We start from the raw sequence: 13,688 nt of genomic DNA, 5'->3' as shown, positions 1-13,688 counted from the left end.
GCTAGGGTGCTCATGACCATGGTGGAGGAAGAGGCAAGTGCAATCCTGGGACCGAGTGACCAAGGGGGCAGGGCCCTGGCACCCCACAACAGGCGGGGTCAGGCACAAAGTGCAGCAGCACAGATGCACGTGGGTTTAAGAAAGAAGTGAGATGCCCTGACTTGCACATGTAACAATCACTCTGAATGCCGTGCAGAGAGTGGAAGGGACCACGGCAGGCGTCCAGATTGCAGATGGGGATGACCGGGTCCAGAGTCAGTGGCTACAGAGACACAGATCTTGACATCTTGTGGAGACAGGACAGACAGACTGTCCCAGACAGACTGCCTGCTCATCAGTGAGGGAGCCAAGGACCAGGTGGGACTGAGGCACTGCCTAGACTTCCACAGTGAGGTCCAGGATGGCAAGAGGCAGCATGGGGAGGGAAGGGGACCAGGGAGGAGACACACACACACACACCCATGGGCCCGAGGGAATGTCCAATAAGCAGGTGGGGACCTTGGTCTCTCAGAAGAAAGGTCAGGACCTGCCCTCAGATGCCAAGTTCAAAGCCCTGAGCACAGGCTGGTGGAGCTGCAGGACAGGGTGAGTGCCACGAGGGAGCAGCTGTGGACAGGAGACCCAGACGGACGGTGCTGGGAGGCCCCTGGCAGGTGAGGAGGCCAATGCCTGGCCAGGGCAGAGGAGAAACTAGCCGGAGTGAGGTGCATGGTGAAACCTGGGACTTAGGCCTGGAGTCTGAGGGGGTCTGGGCAGGCCAGTGCATGGGCCTAAGCCCTGACCTGTGGGCTATGATGCCGTCTCCAGGTAGCCAGTGTCAGAATCGAGTTCAAGAGTGGGACGCCTGTCTAGTGCCGCAGACCTGCCCTGTGGGGGAACCTGCCCCCTATCCCACATCCAGGGTCAGGAGCACTGTGTGCGGGGGGTGACGTGGTGGTGGGGGAGCAAGTGGGAATAAAGGCGACTGGGCCAGGGGAAGACTCCAGTTCTCCCGCACCCAAGACAAAGCGCCTGCTCCATGAGCCCCGGCTCACGGAGGCTTACCTTCCCGAGGCCAGCAATCATCGGCGTGTTCTCTGTCCTGCAAAAGACAAGGGAGTCAGTCCTGTTTCCACACAGAGCAATGAACCAATGTCCCAGGATGGAGTCTGGTCTGTTAAAGTCATGAGTTCAGCCGGGACCAGAATCACACCCGCAACTTTCCCAGGCACGGGCCACGTGCTCACCTCCGTGGCGGAGGCGGCCCCCCAACCCTCCAATGCCAAGCTTCCTGGTCAGGCACCATCGTCATGGCCTGCCTGGGGCAACACTGGGACAACCCCTGGGTGTCCTCAGGGATGATTCTGTCTGGACCCTTCTCCTGTGCAGGAGAAACCCCTCCTCCAGCTACAGAGCCCCGGGCCCCCCTGTCGAACCCGACAGGGGTCAGAGAGCCCAGTTCCATGCTGTTCCCGTCAGCTGGCCAATCAGTTGCGCTCTCGGCTGTCGCTCGGGATGAGTCGTGGGTTACCAGACACTGTGCATGTGCAGGAAGGGGCTGGGGGACCCCTGCAGACTGGAGGCTCACACTCCGACCTAACAAGCTGAAAACACAACTCTTCACTCTATTTTCAAGAAAAACAAAATGAATCGCTAACATCATAATTTTCTGAATTTTCAGTTTGGGCTGAAGTTTGCTTAAACCTTGGGAGCTGGCTGCTGCTCGCTGACCAGCAGATAACAAGATAAGCGAACAGGAGCACAGGGCTTTACAGGTGACGTGATCCTGCTGATCTCCCTTTGACAAGTTCATTGGTCAGTTCTGTTCCTGGAGACGGGTTCTGGCACCTGGGGTGGTCTGGGGGAAGAGCAAGGAGCTCTGCGTGGAGAATCCAGATATCTGAGCTTGTCCTACACATGGAGTCCTAATGCCACCCCCTCTCCGGGTCTCACACCCCTCATCGGTGGGATAGCACGGCCAGACCAAGAGCATCTCTCAAGGTCGCTGCCTTGTGAGTGCCTGGAGGGGATGTCCAGGTGGAAGAGCGGGGGCCCTGTGTAGAACCCGGCACCTGTCCCATCCTCCCTCTCCGCAAGCATTCGGTCAGCCACCTCTGCCTCCATGTGGAGTCCTGCAGACCCTGCTTCCCACTCCCAGTCCACATACTGCGCTACCCTATTAGGGCTTCCTGAATACATGGTGTTCTACTTCTTTTTTTTTTTTTAATTAAGGATGATATATATTCATATATGATTAAAAGAAATAATACAGAGACATCCTGTGTACCCATTATTCAGCTTCTCCCCAGTAACACTGTGGTACAAGATCACAACCAGGATACAGATGAGATACAGAACATTTCCACCACCTAGAAGGTCCCTCCCGTTGGCCTTCTATACCCAGACCCGCTTGTCTTTGGTCCCACAGCTTCCTTAGACATGGGCAAATGCTAATCTGTTCTCTACCTCTAATTCCATCATTTCAAGAATGTCGTATAGATGGAACCCTAGTTATCATTTTGGGGGACAGGTTTGTTCCATTCTCCATCATTCTGTGGATATTCCTTCCAGGCTGTTGGGCGCATCAGCAGCTAATCCCTTTCCATTACTGAGCGGTGTCCACGCAAACTGTGCCACAGCCTGTTAAATCTCATTAAAGGACATCTGGGCTCCTTGCAGTTGGTGGCCATTGCCAATAAAGCTGCTAGACACACTTGTGTGCAGGCTCTTGTATGAACCCAAGTCTGCATGTCTCTAAGTATCCAGGAGATTCCTAGATGGGAAGGTGGGTGCATATCTAGTTTTAAGAGAAAATGCCAAGCTGTCTTCCAGAGCTGCTGTCCCATTGCCATTCCCATCGGCCACGTTTGAGTGAAACATGTGTGTCATCAACACACTCCGCGTTGTCTCTGGTTTTTGTTTTAGCCGTTGTAGTAGGTGTGATGTCTCACTGTGGTTTTAATTTGCATTTCCCTAACAGCTAAAAATGTTCAAGGTCTTTTCACATGCTTATTTGCTATATGTCTATCCTCTTTGGTGAAATGTCTGTGACTGTCTTTTGCCCGTTATGTGACTGAATTGTTTGGGGGTGTTGGCTGTTAAATTTTGAGAGTTTCCTTTATGTACTCTAGATACTAGTCCCTTGAGGATATATTCTAGTGCACAGCTTGTATCCTCTTAAAAAATTCTTCTGCAGGGTGAAAGGTTTAAATTTTGATGAAGTTCAAGTACCAATTTTGCCTTTTGTGGATGTTTTTGGTATCAAGTCTGAGATCTCTTTGCTGAGGCCTAGAGTCTGAGGATGTTTTCTTGTTGTTTTTTTTTCCCCCTAAAAGTTTAAAGTTTTTTTAAAAAATTTGTTTAATATATTTTATTTATTTGACTGAGAGAAATCACAACTAGGCAGAGAGGCAGGCAGAGAGAGAGGAGGAAGCAGGCTCCCTGCGGAGCAGAGAGCCCAATGTGGGGCTCGATCCCAGGACCCTGGGATCATGACCTGAGCTGAAGGCAGAGGCTTTAACCCACTAAGCCACCCAGGTGCCCCTAAAAGTTTAAAGTTTTTTGCTTCACATTTAAGTTCACATGTATCCTGAGTTAGTATTTTACAAGGTGTGAGACTTGGGTTGAGGATCGTCTTCTGCCTAAGGATGTCTAATTGCTCCAGTGCCATCTGTTAAGAGTGTCTTTCCTCCACCAAATTATTTTTGTATCTTTGTCAAAAAATCATGTGGGCATATTTCTGGTTGTATCTAGTCTGTTCCACTGGTCTGCTTGCTAGGCTTTGATAGAAACTGGGCTAAACTGATTTATCAGTTTGGGGAGAACTGACCTTTATAATATTGAGTCTTTTGATCCATGAACATAGTATGTCTCTCCATGTATTTTGATCTTTGCTTTCTTTTAGCCACATTAGTAGTTGTCAGCTTACAAGTCCTATATCTGAATATTTCTGAGTGATTATAAATAATACTGTATTTTTAATTTTGTTGTTCAGATGTTCATTACCAGTATACAGAAATACAATCAATTTTTGTATGTTTCTCTTATAACCTGTGATCTTGCTGAATTCACTCATCAGTCCTAGGAGTTTTCTTATCTGTTCCGTGGGACAGAGACCATCATGTGATCTACAAAAAGGGGCAATTTTACCTCTTCCTTTCCAATCTGTATTCGTTATATTTCCTTTTCTTGACTTCTGCACTGACTAGAACTCCCAGCCCTGCTGAAAAAGAAGTGAGAATAGACATCCTCGTCTTGCTCCAGTTCATCGCAGTAGAACATTCCGGCCTTTGCTGTTGAGTGTGATGTTGACTGTAGGCTTTTTTTGTAAATGCTCATTCCAAGCTAAAGTTCTCCTCTAGTCATACTGTGGGGGTTTTTAATGAATGAATGTTAAATCTTATTAATGCTTTTTCTGCATTAAATTATGTTATTTTTCTTCTTTTTTTAAGTAGGCTTCATGCCCAGTGTGGAGCCTAGCACCGGGCCTGAACTCACAATCCTGAGATCAAGACCTGAGCTGAGATCAAGGATCAGATGATTAACTGATGGAGTCACCCAGGCACCCCAATTTTTCTAATATGCTACATTACATTGATTTGATTTTGAAATACTGAAACAGCCTTGCATCCTTGGAAAAAACTCCATCATGATGCATATATTATTTTTACATATTGCTGAATTCCACTTGCTAATATTTTGTTAAAGACTTCTGATTCTAAATTCACGAGAGATATGTGGTTCATAGTTTTATTTTTTTGTACCATCTTTATCTGGTTTTAGTATAAATTGATAAAATGAACCAGGGAAATGTTTCCTCCTCCTATTTTTCTGGAAGAGACTGCATAGAAATGGTGTTAATTCTTTAAATGTTTGGCAGGATTTTCCTGTGAAACTATCTAGAGATTTCTTTTTGGGGAGTTTTAAAATTACAAAATTAATTTCCTTTTCCTAATAATTATAAAGCTATTTAAATGATCAAGTGTCCTATTAGGTGAGTTGTGGTAATTTGTTTTTTGATGAAGTATTCCACTTCATCTGAATTGTCAAATTTGATATTGGCAATTTATTTCTTCTTTCCTTTTTTTGTCAGTCTTACTAGAAGTTTATCAGGCTTTTAAAAATTATTATTAAGTTTTTCTTTTCATTCTGGTATAATTAAAATACATTGTTATGTTAGTTTTAAGTGTACGATATAGTGAGGGATTTGTCAGTTTTCTCAATATTTCTAAAAGGCTATTTCTTCATTTCAATTATTTTTTAAATATTATTTTTGTGTTCAGGGTGTCTAGGTGACTCAATTGTTCAGCTCCTGACTTTTGCTTTTGGATTGGGTCATAATCACAGGGTCATGAGATCAAGCCTTTCCAAACACTGCACTAAGCAGAGAATCTCACCCTCTGCCCCTCCCACTGTTCTTATTCTCTCTCATAAAAACAAATAAATACAATATTTTTAAAATTATTGTTTTCAATTTCACGAATTTCTGTTCTGCTGTATTTATCATTCTGTTCTGCATTCTGTCTTCTATTCTGCTGTATACTTATTATAGTATTTCTTTATTTTGCTCTACTTTTTCTAAGTTTTTCAGCTGAAAGTTTATTGACTTCAGAGTAATCTTTTAAATTAAGATTTATTTATTTATTTAGGGAGTGCTTTTCAAGAGGGGAGGGGCAAAGGGAGAGGGAGAGAGAGAACTCAAGCAGACTCCCCACTGAGCTCAGAGCCCAACATGGGGCTTGACCTCATGACCCTGAGATCATGACCTGGGCTGAAATCAAGAGTCAGATGCTAAACTGACTGAGCCACCCAGGCGCCCCAAGAGTCATCATCTTTTTTTAACACATACATTCAGTGGTACAAATTTCCCTCTCAGCCAGGCTTTAGCTGTCTCACAAATTTTCATAAGGAGTATTTTCAATTTCATTCATTTCAATGTATTTAATTCTTTTGAGCCTTCTTGTTTGACCCACGGTTTATGTAGAGGGTGTTGTTTGTTTCTAAGTGTTTGGAGATTTTCCTAGTACCTTCCAGTTATTGATTTCTGGTTTGATTTCACTGTGATGAAAAACGCTCTGTATGATTCCAGTTCTTCAAACGAAATGGTTTGTTTAATGACACAGGACATGGTCTATCTTAGTTTATCTTCTGTGACTCTTGTAAAGAATTTGTATTTTGGGGACACCTGGGTGGCTCAGTCTGTTGATCATCTGCCTTCAGCTCAGGTCATGATCCCAGCATTTTGGATCCAGTCTTGTATCAGGCTCCTTGTTCAGTGGGGATCCTGCTTTCCCCTCATCCTGCTGCTCCCACTGTTTGTACTTTCTCTCTGTCTCTCTCACTTCCTCCCTGGAAACAAATAAAATCTTAAAAAAAAAAAAAAAGAATACATATTTTGCTGTTGCTTGAATCTGTTGTTGGGTGAAATGTTCTAAACACCTCAGTTAGGTCCTGTGGGTTGGCTGGCTGTTAGTGAGTTCTTCCATATCCTGGCTGATTTTATCTAGTTGTTGTATCCACTGTGGAGGGAAGGGTAGGGAAGTCTCTATCTGTAATTGTGGATTTGTCTGTTTCTCTTTTCAATTCAATATGTTTTTGCCCCACGTACTCTGCAGTTCTGTTGTGTACCCCATCACCATTTAGGATTGCTAGGCCTTCTTGGTGGATTGACTCTCATCAGTTATTATGTCCCCTTTGTGTCTCTGGTAATTTGCTCTGCTCTAGAGTCTCCTTTATCTAATATATAGCCATTCCTGCTTTCCTTTGTTTGTTTGTTTATTTATTTATTTGACAGACAGAGATCTCAAGTAGGCAGAGAGGAAGGCAGAGAGAGAGAGGAGGAAGCAGGCTCCTGCTGAGCAGAGAGCCCGACGTGGGGCTCGATCCCAGTACCCTGGGATCATGACCTGAGCCGAAGGCAGAGGCTTTAACCCACTGAGCCACCCAGGTGCCCCTTTCCTTTGTTTTTTTGACACATATTTTTCCAGTTTAAATTTTCAACCTCCCTCTATCAATATATTTGAGGTGAGTTTCTTATAGGTATCACATATAGTTGACCCCTGAATAACCCAGGTTTGAACTGCATGGGTCCACTTGCATGCAGATTTTTTACAGTACTGTAAATGTATTTTCTTTTCCTTACAATCATTTTAACATTTTCCTTCTGCTAGCATACTTTATCATGAGGATATAATATATAATAAATATAACACACAAAATAATGTGTTAACTGATAACTTATGTTGTCAGTAAGGCTTCCTGTCAACAGTGGGCTATTAGCAGTTGAGCTTTATGAGGTTAAAAGTTACACAGAGATTTTCAACTGTGCAGGGGTTTGACCCACTAATTTCTGTGTTGTTCAATGGTCAACAGCAGTTGGGGCTCTTTACGTTTTTTTAACATTTATTTGAGAGAGAACAAGAGCATGCACACACAAGCACAAGTGAAGGGAGGGGCAGAGGGAGAGAATCTTAAGCAGACTCCCTGCTGAGCATGGAGCCTGATGCAGGGCTCAACCTCATGACCCAAGAGACCACAACCTGAGCTGAAACCAAGGTCAGACACATAACTGACTGAGCCACCCAAGTGCCCCAGTCGGGTCAATTAAAAAAAAAAAAAATCACTCTGCCAATCTCTGTCTTTTAATTGCTGTATTTAGACCATTTACATTTAATGTAATTAATGTTAGGGCTTAGGTCTCCCATTAAAAAAATTTTTTTTCCTGTTTGTTGTTTTTTATTTCTCTGTTTTCTTCTTCCCACCTCTCTGTGAGTCATTTGAACATTTTTCATAAGGCGAAGTGAACAAAAATCTTATTTCCTTTTACATAATTTTAGTCCTCCTCCATTTAAAATTATCTTAAATTTTTCTTCAACAGGGGCGCCTGGGTGGCTCAGTGGGTTAAAGCCTCTGCCTTCGGCTCAGGTCATGATCCCAGGGTCCTGGGATCAAGCCCCACATCGGGCTCTCTGCTCCGCGGGGAGCCTGCTTCCTCCTCTCTCTCTGCCAGCCTCTCTGCCTAGTTGTGATTTCTCTCTGTCAAATAAATAAAATATTAAAAAATTTTTTTTTCTTCAACATATTTTTTGAACCACCTCAGACAGTGCTATAATTTTTGCTTATGCCATCAAACATAATTTAGAAAACTTAAGACAAAAGCCTGTTTTTTTTACCCATACTTTGCTTACCCTGCTTTCTTTCTTCTGATGTTCCAGTTTCCCTTTTTTTACTACTTCTTTTCTGTTTAAAGAACTTCTTTTAATCATTTTCAGCATAGGTCTTCTGGTAAAAAATTCTGTTAGTTTTCCTTTATTTGAGACTGTTTTGATTTTTCCCTTTATTCCTGAAGGATATTTCTGCTGTGTATAGGATTCTGGCTTGACAAAGCTTTCAGCACTTGCAAAATATTGCATCACTTCCTTCTGGCCTCCAAGGTTTCTGATGAGAAATACAATGCTATTTGAATTATTTTTACCCAGTAGGAAAGGTATCATTTTTTTCCTCTGTCTGCTTTCAAGATTTTTTTCTTTGCCTTTCATTTTCGGAAGTTTAACTATGTGCCTTGGCATGGATTTCCAGTGGTTTCTCCTGCTTGAAGTTTGTTCAGTTTCTTGAGTCTGTAGGTTTATGTCTCTTGCCAAATTTGGGACGTTTTTAGCCATTATTTTTTCAAGTTCTTTTTCATCCCACCTTTTCTCCTCTCTTCCTAGGATGACTGTTAGATCTTCTGCTACTGTCCCCACAAGATCCCTGAGGTGTGTTGTTTATCTTTTTTTTTCCTCCTCCTGTCTAGTTCTTCCCTGTTGTTTAGATAAGGTAATTCTATTGTTCTCTTTCAGTTCAAGGGTTCTTTCCTTGAGCTGCACTGTAGAACATCCACTGTGCTTATTTTAGTTGCTGTAGTTTTTAGTTCTAAAATTTGCACTTAGTTCTTCTTTATATTTTCTTTGTCCTTGTTGACACTTTCATGCATTTCAAGTATGTTTATAATTGCTCATTGAAGAATTTTTCCTGCGTCTGCCTGAAAATCTTTGTCAGATAATTCTGATGTGTTTGTCATCTCAGTGTCAGTACTGGAATCTATTCTCTCTCTCTCTCTCTTTAAATATTCAATTTAAGATCTTTTTTGTTCTTGCTATGTTGAGTAATTTTCAATTGAAACCTGGACATTTTCATATTATGGTATGAGAGTCTGGATGTTACTTAACCCTTCTGTTTTACCTGGCTTCTTTTGGCGTTGTTGTGGCAGGGGGAGGAATATGCCAGTTCATTGCTTCCAGGTGAAGGTTCTCTACTCAGCCTGTGTCAACACACAAGGGGAGGACACACCTTGGCAGTAAAGCTGTGGGTGGGAGCCCTTGTGGTCTCCACTGACACCACAGTGGGGATACCTCGTTAATGGCTGGCAGGGGTGAAAGTCCTGGCTCCCTGCCAGGCCCTCTCTGACATACCTGGTGTGGGTATGGGAACATCTTGTCACAGGCTGCAGGTGAAAGTCTGGGCTCCCTATTCTGCCTTTGCTGGCATGGGTGGGGATGGCAGCAGTTTACCATGTGGTGATTGGCCAGTGGAAAGTGGGTATTGTCTAAAAGTTCTCTGTCTGAGTGCTGGGAAGTGTGTCAGCCCGACAATTCACAGGCCTGTATCCCTGGGACTAATAATACATTATATGCTAATTTTAAAAGGTCTCTATCTGGCTAAGCTGTCCTCCTCCTGGTCCAATGTCCAGAGAGAGTTGGTTTTGGTTGGACATTTTTTTCTGTTCTCATTAGTGTTTCTGAGTTACAGGCTTCCTCAGCTCTTAGTCAGGGATAAAGGAGGTGAATGAACACCCAGGGAACCCAGTACCATGTTGTTCCTGTTTCTCCTTGTTGGAATGTCTGATAAAAGGTGTGGCCCTGGCACCACCTCATTCCCCGGGTACAGTGTCAGCTTATATCACAGGGACACAGGAGCTGTCAGAAAGGAAGCCAGGTGCTCCTGTGCAACTCTGCTCATCCCATCATCATGAGAACAGCAGCACATCTCGGCCAGGAGGCCTCCAGGTTTGAATCATCTGGACAGAGACTGAAGATCTGTAAATGTGCAGAACCCACCAATGGAGCAAATTCAGACTCAGTAGTGATGTAGAAAGTGCCATTAGAGTTCTTCCAAGAGACAAGGAAAAGCTACTGCCCTCCAAGCCAACAGTTGGACCGGTAGGTCAGAGACTTCATTATCCTTCTATCTTACCCTGGCCTGAAATTCCGCTCTTGTCCACCTCCAAACAGCATAGGGTACAGAGGCGTAAGTTCACCAAGCCCTCGGACATAAAGTGCTCCAATTCTGGGACCGTAGAACTGAAAGGAAAAATCAGCCATTTATTCAACAAGAACCTTCTGAGTTCCCACTTTGTATGCACTCTGAGTGCTTAGAAGCACACAGAGAAAGACTCTGTACTGTATGGACCCCACAGCTGTGCTACCCATCACCACTCCAGACACGTCAGAGTCACAAACCTTGGGGGTGCAGGGCAGAGCCTGGACTCTTGTTGCTAGCCTGAGAGGGTTGACTGCACATCAGAACAGAATTTGTAAAAGGAGATGGGCTGGAACTTGAGACTGTCAAGAGTTTTTCCTGGGTATTACTCCATGTTTTCAAACTGACACTTTGCAAAAATCATTAAGTGCCACAGTGTCAGGTCAGCACACAAACTCCTTCGGAAACTAGCTGAGCACCATGCCTCAACACAGAGGACTAAAAATATTTCAGGTCCTAGTCAGCTGCCAGAAAGATGAGCAAAGTCTCAGAAGGGTCTTCACTCTTGTTTACTGTTTTCACTACCACCTTGAAGGTAAGAGCTGCTAGACCCAAACCACTGCATTCAGAAGTTGCACTTTAAATCAAGTTAGAGAAAGCAACATCTTGAGTCTCTCATCTTCCGTCTTGGGGGTGGGGCCTATGAGTGGGCTGATGAGGGGCCTACAGGCACTCTCTGCCCAAGGCAGAAAACGCTCAGTATCTGGCTGAAGTCACCTGCCTCCTGTCTCACCTGAGGCCTCCACACCCCTCCACAGCTCTGCCTGGTCACCCCCCTCTTGTCCCAGGTTGGGTTACTGCTGGTCTCTCCTCCTGCAGCTTGTGAGGGTGGGGGCTGCAGGTTTTGTCACTTCGTCCCCTGAGAGCACTGGACAACAAATGGATGATTGCTGGTGCTGTGGTTCTGCTCTAAGGTGAACCTTGAGGTCACGAAAGGAAGGAGGCCTCTGTGGATGCACCTTGTGCCCCACGATGGTCAGGAAGTCCACGCCCAGGTCCTCCACATCCACGCGCCGTTTCCCCAGGGCCTGTGCCGCGTCTGTGTGTAGCAGAATGACAGGCAGCCCGGAAGTTGCTCGCTTTTGGTTCAGGGCTTTAATTCGCTGACTGATTTCAGAGATGGGCTGAAGTAGGGAAAAATAAAGAGTTCAATATGTTGCTTTGATTTCATGAAAACTGAATGAAAGAATTCAGAAGTCATTAATGAGGAGGGGAGGAAGAAGAGGGAAGAGGAGGAGGAAGGAGGGAGGGAAAGGAAGGGGGAAGGAAGGAAGGAAGAAGGTAGGAGAAAGGAAGAATGAAGAAGGAAGAAGGAGGAAGAAAGAAGAAGGAAGGAGGAAGGAGGAACAATGAAGGAGGAAGGAAGAAAGAAGGATGAAGAAAGAAGATGAAGACAATGACAAAGACGAAGATGACAAAGATGAAGAGGACAAAGACAATGAAGACAACAAAGATAAAGAAGAAGAAGAAAAAGAAGAGGCCTCAGGAGAGATGCATGAGAATATCAAGTAGAGCCTGGGCCCCCTTCATTCCTCACTAGAAATTTTTTTCCCCCCTCACCAGATTTTCTTAGAAGGATAACTAACTCAGGGCGCCTGGGTGGCTCAGTTGGTTAAGTGTCTGTTTTCGGCTCAGGTCATGATCCTGGGGTCCTGGGACTGAGTACTGTGTCAGGCTCCCTGCTCAGCAGGGAGCCTCCATCTCCCTCTGCCTGTCACAGCCCCTGCTTATACTCTCTCTCTCTCCGACAAATAAATACATGAAATCTTAAAAAAAAAAAAAGGATTAACTAACTCACCATGATGACACCCGTCTCGTTATTGGCCAGCATGATAGTCACGAGGCATGTGGCCGGGCGGACAGCTGCCAGGATGTCCTCAACCTCCACCTGACCATTCACCTTGGACACTGGCACAAAGGTGACTGCTGAGGGAAAAACACATATACCGAGGTTAATCTTATAAAATAACCTGTTTTGGAAGTACATTTAGATACAGCCTAAGAAAAGCAGTCTCCACATTTTAAAAGTAATTTATTGTAAAAGTTCAGGAAATGATAAGGAATATAAGCCACCCATCATCACAGCCCACAGATACAGCCAACGTGAATGCTCCCTTCATGCAGCGTCAGTTGCTGAGTTTGTTCTGTGGAACACACTCTCCATTCTGCTGCTGAGGGCCCACAAGGAGGTAATACACTTTTAGTTCACAAGAGCATCTATTAAAATTTTTTTTAAATTTTAATTCCAGTATAATTAACATACAGTGTTATATTAGTTCTGGGTCTACAATGTAGTGATTCAACACATCTATCCATTACTCACTGCTCTTCATGGTAAATGGACTCCTAATCCCCATCACCTATTTCCCCCAGCCCTGCACCCACATGCCCTCTGGTAACCATCACTGTGTTCTCTATATTTAAGTTTGATTTTTGGGTTTGTCTCTTTTTTAATTTGCTTGTTTTCTTAATTAAATTTCACATATGAATGACACTATATGGTATTTGTCTTTCTCTGACTTACTTCACTTAGTACTATACTCTCTAGATCTATCCATGTTGTTGCAAATGGCAAGATTTCCTTCTTTTTATGGCTGAGTAATATTCCATTATATACACCACATCTTCTTCTATCTATCAATGGAGTCTTGGGGTGCTTCCACGTCTTTGCTATTGTAAACAATGCTGCAATAAACATAGGGGTGCATATATCTTTTCAAATTAGTGTTTTCATATTCTCTGGGTAAATACCAAGTAGTGTGATCACTGGATCATATGATAATTCTACTTCTAATTTTTTAAGGAAACTCCATACTGTTTTCCACAGTGGCTGCATCAATTTGCATTCCCACCAACAATGCACAAGTGTTCTTTTTGCTCCACATTCTTGCCAATCTTGTTTCTTGTGTCTTTGATATTAGCTATTCTGACAGGTGTGAGGTGATATCTCATTGTAGTTTTGATTTGCATTTCCCTGATGATGAGTGACATTGAGTATATTTTCATGTGTCTGTTTGCCATCTGGATATCTTTTTTAGAAAAATGTCTGTTCATTGTTTTAATTGGATTATTTGGTTTTTTGGTGTTGAATTGTATGAGTTCTTTGTATATTTTAGATATTAACATTTTTATCAGATGTCATTTGCAAATACCTCCTCCCATTCAGTAGGTTGTCTTTTTGTTTTGTTGATTGTTTCCTTTCCTGTGCAAAAGCTTTTTATTTTGGTGTAGTCCCAACAGTTTATTTTTGCTTTTGTTTTTCTTGCCTAAAGAGACGTATCTTGAAAGAAGCTGCTATGCCAATGTCAAAGAAATTACTGACTGCTCTCTCTTCTAGGATTTGTACGTTTGGGTCTCACATTTAGGTCTTTAATCCATTTTGAGTTTATTTTTGCATAGGGTGTAAGAAAGTG

The 13,688-nt window shown here is 43.6% G+C and overlaps 1 protein-coding gene across 4 annotated transcripts in view; it reads right to left on the bottom strand.

The window, feature by feature from the left end:
- Positions 1–13,688, bottom strand: part of SCLY (selenocysteine lyase) — a 35,786-nt gene that overhangs the window by 5,029 nt on the left and 17,069 nt on the right. For 3 of the 4 annotated variants that reach the window (XM_046019471.1, XM_046019470.1, XM_046019473.1), the window contains exons 5-8: positions 12,074–12,201; positions 11,235–11,399; positions 10,210–10,316; positions 1,045–1,081 (exon numbers count right to left, since the gene is read on the bottom strand). In XM_046019471.1, coding sequence (XP_045875427.1) covers positions 1,045–1,081; positions 10,210–10,316; positions 11,235–11,399; positions 12,074–12,201 — 437 coding nt within the window. The remainder of the gene's footprint in view (positions 1–1,044; positions 1,082–10,209; positions 10,317–11,234; positions 11,400–12,073; positions 12,202–13,688) is intronic. The other variant, XM_046019472.1, reaches the window with a different exon arrangement.

This window comes from Meles meles, chromosome 9 (assembly GCF_922984935.1).
Source record: "Meles meles chromosome 9, mMelMel3.1 paternal haplotype, whole genome shotgun sequence".
Taxonomy (NCBI): domain Eukaryota; kingdom Metazoa; phylum Chordata; class Mammalia; order Carnivora; family Mustelidae; genus Meles; species Meles meles.
This window is presented reverse-complemented; position numbering and strand designations above follow the sequence as displayed.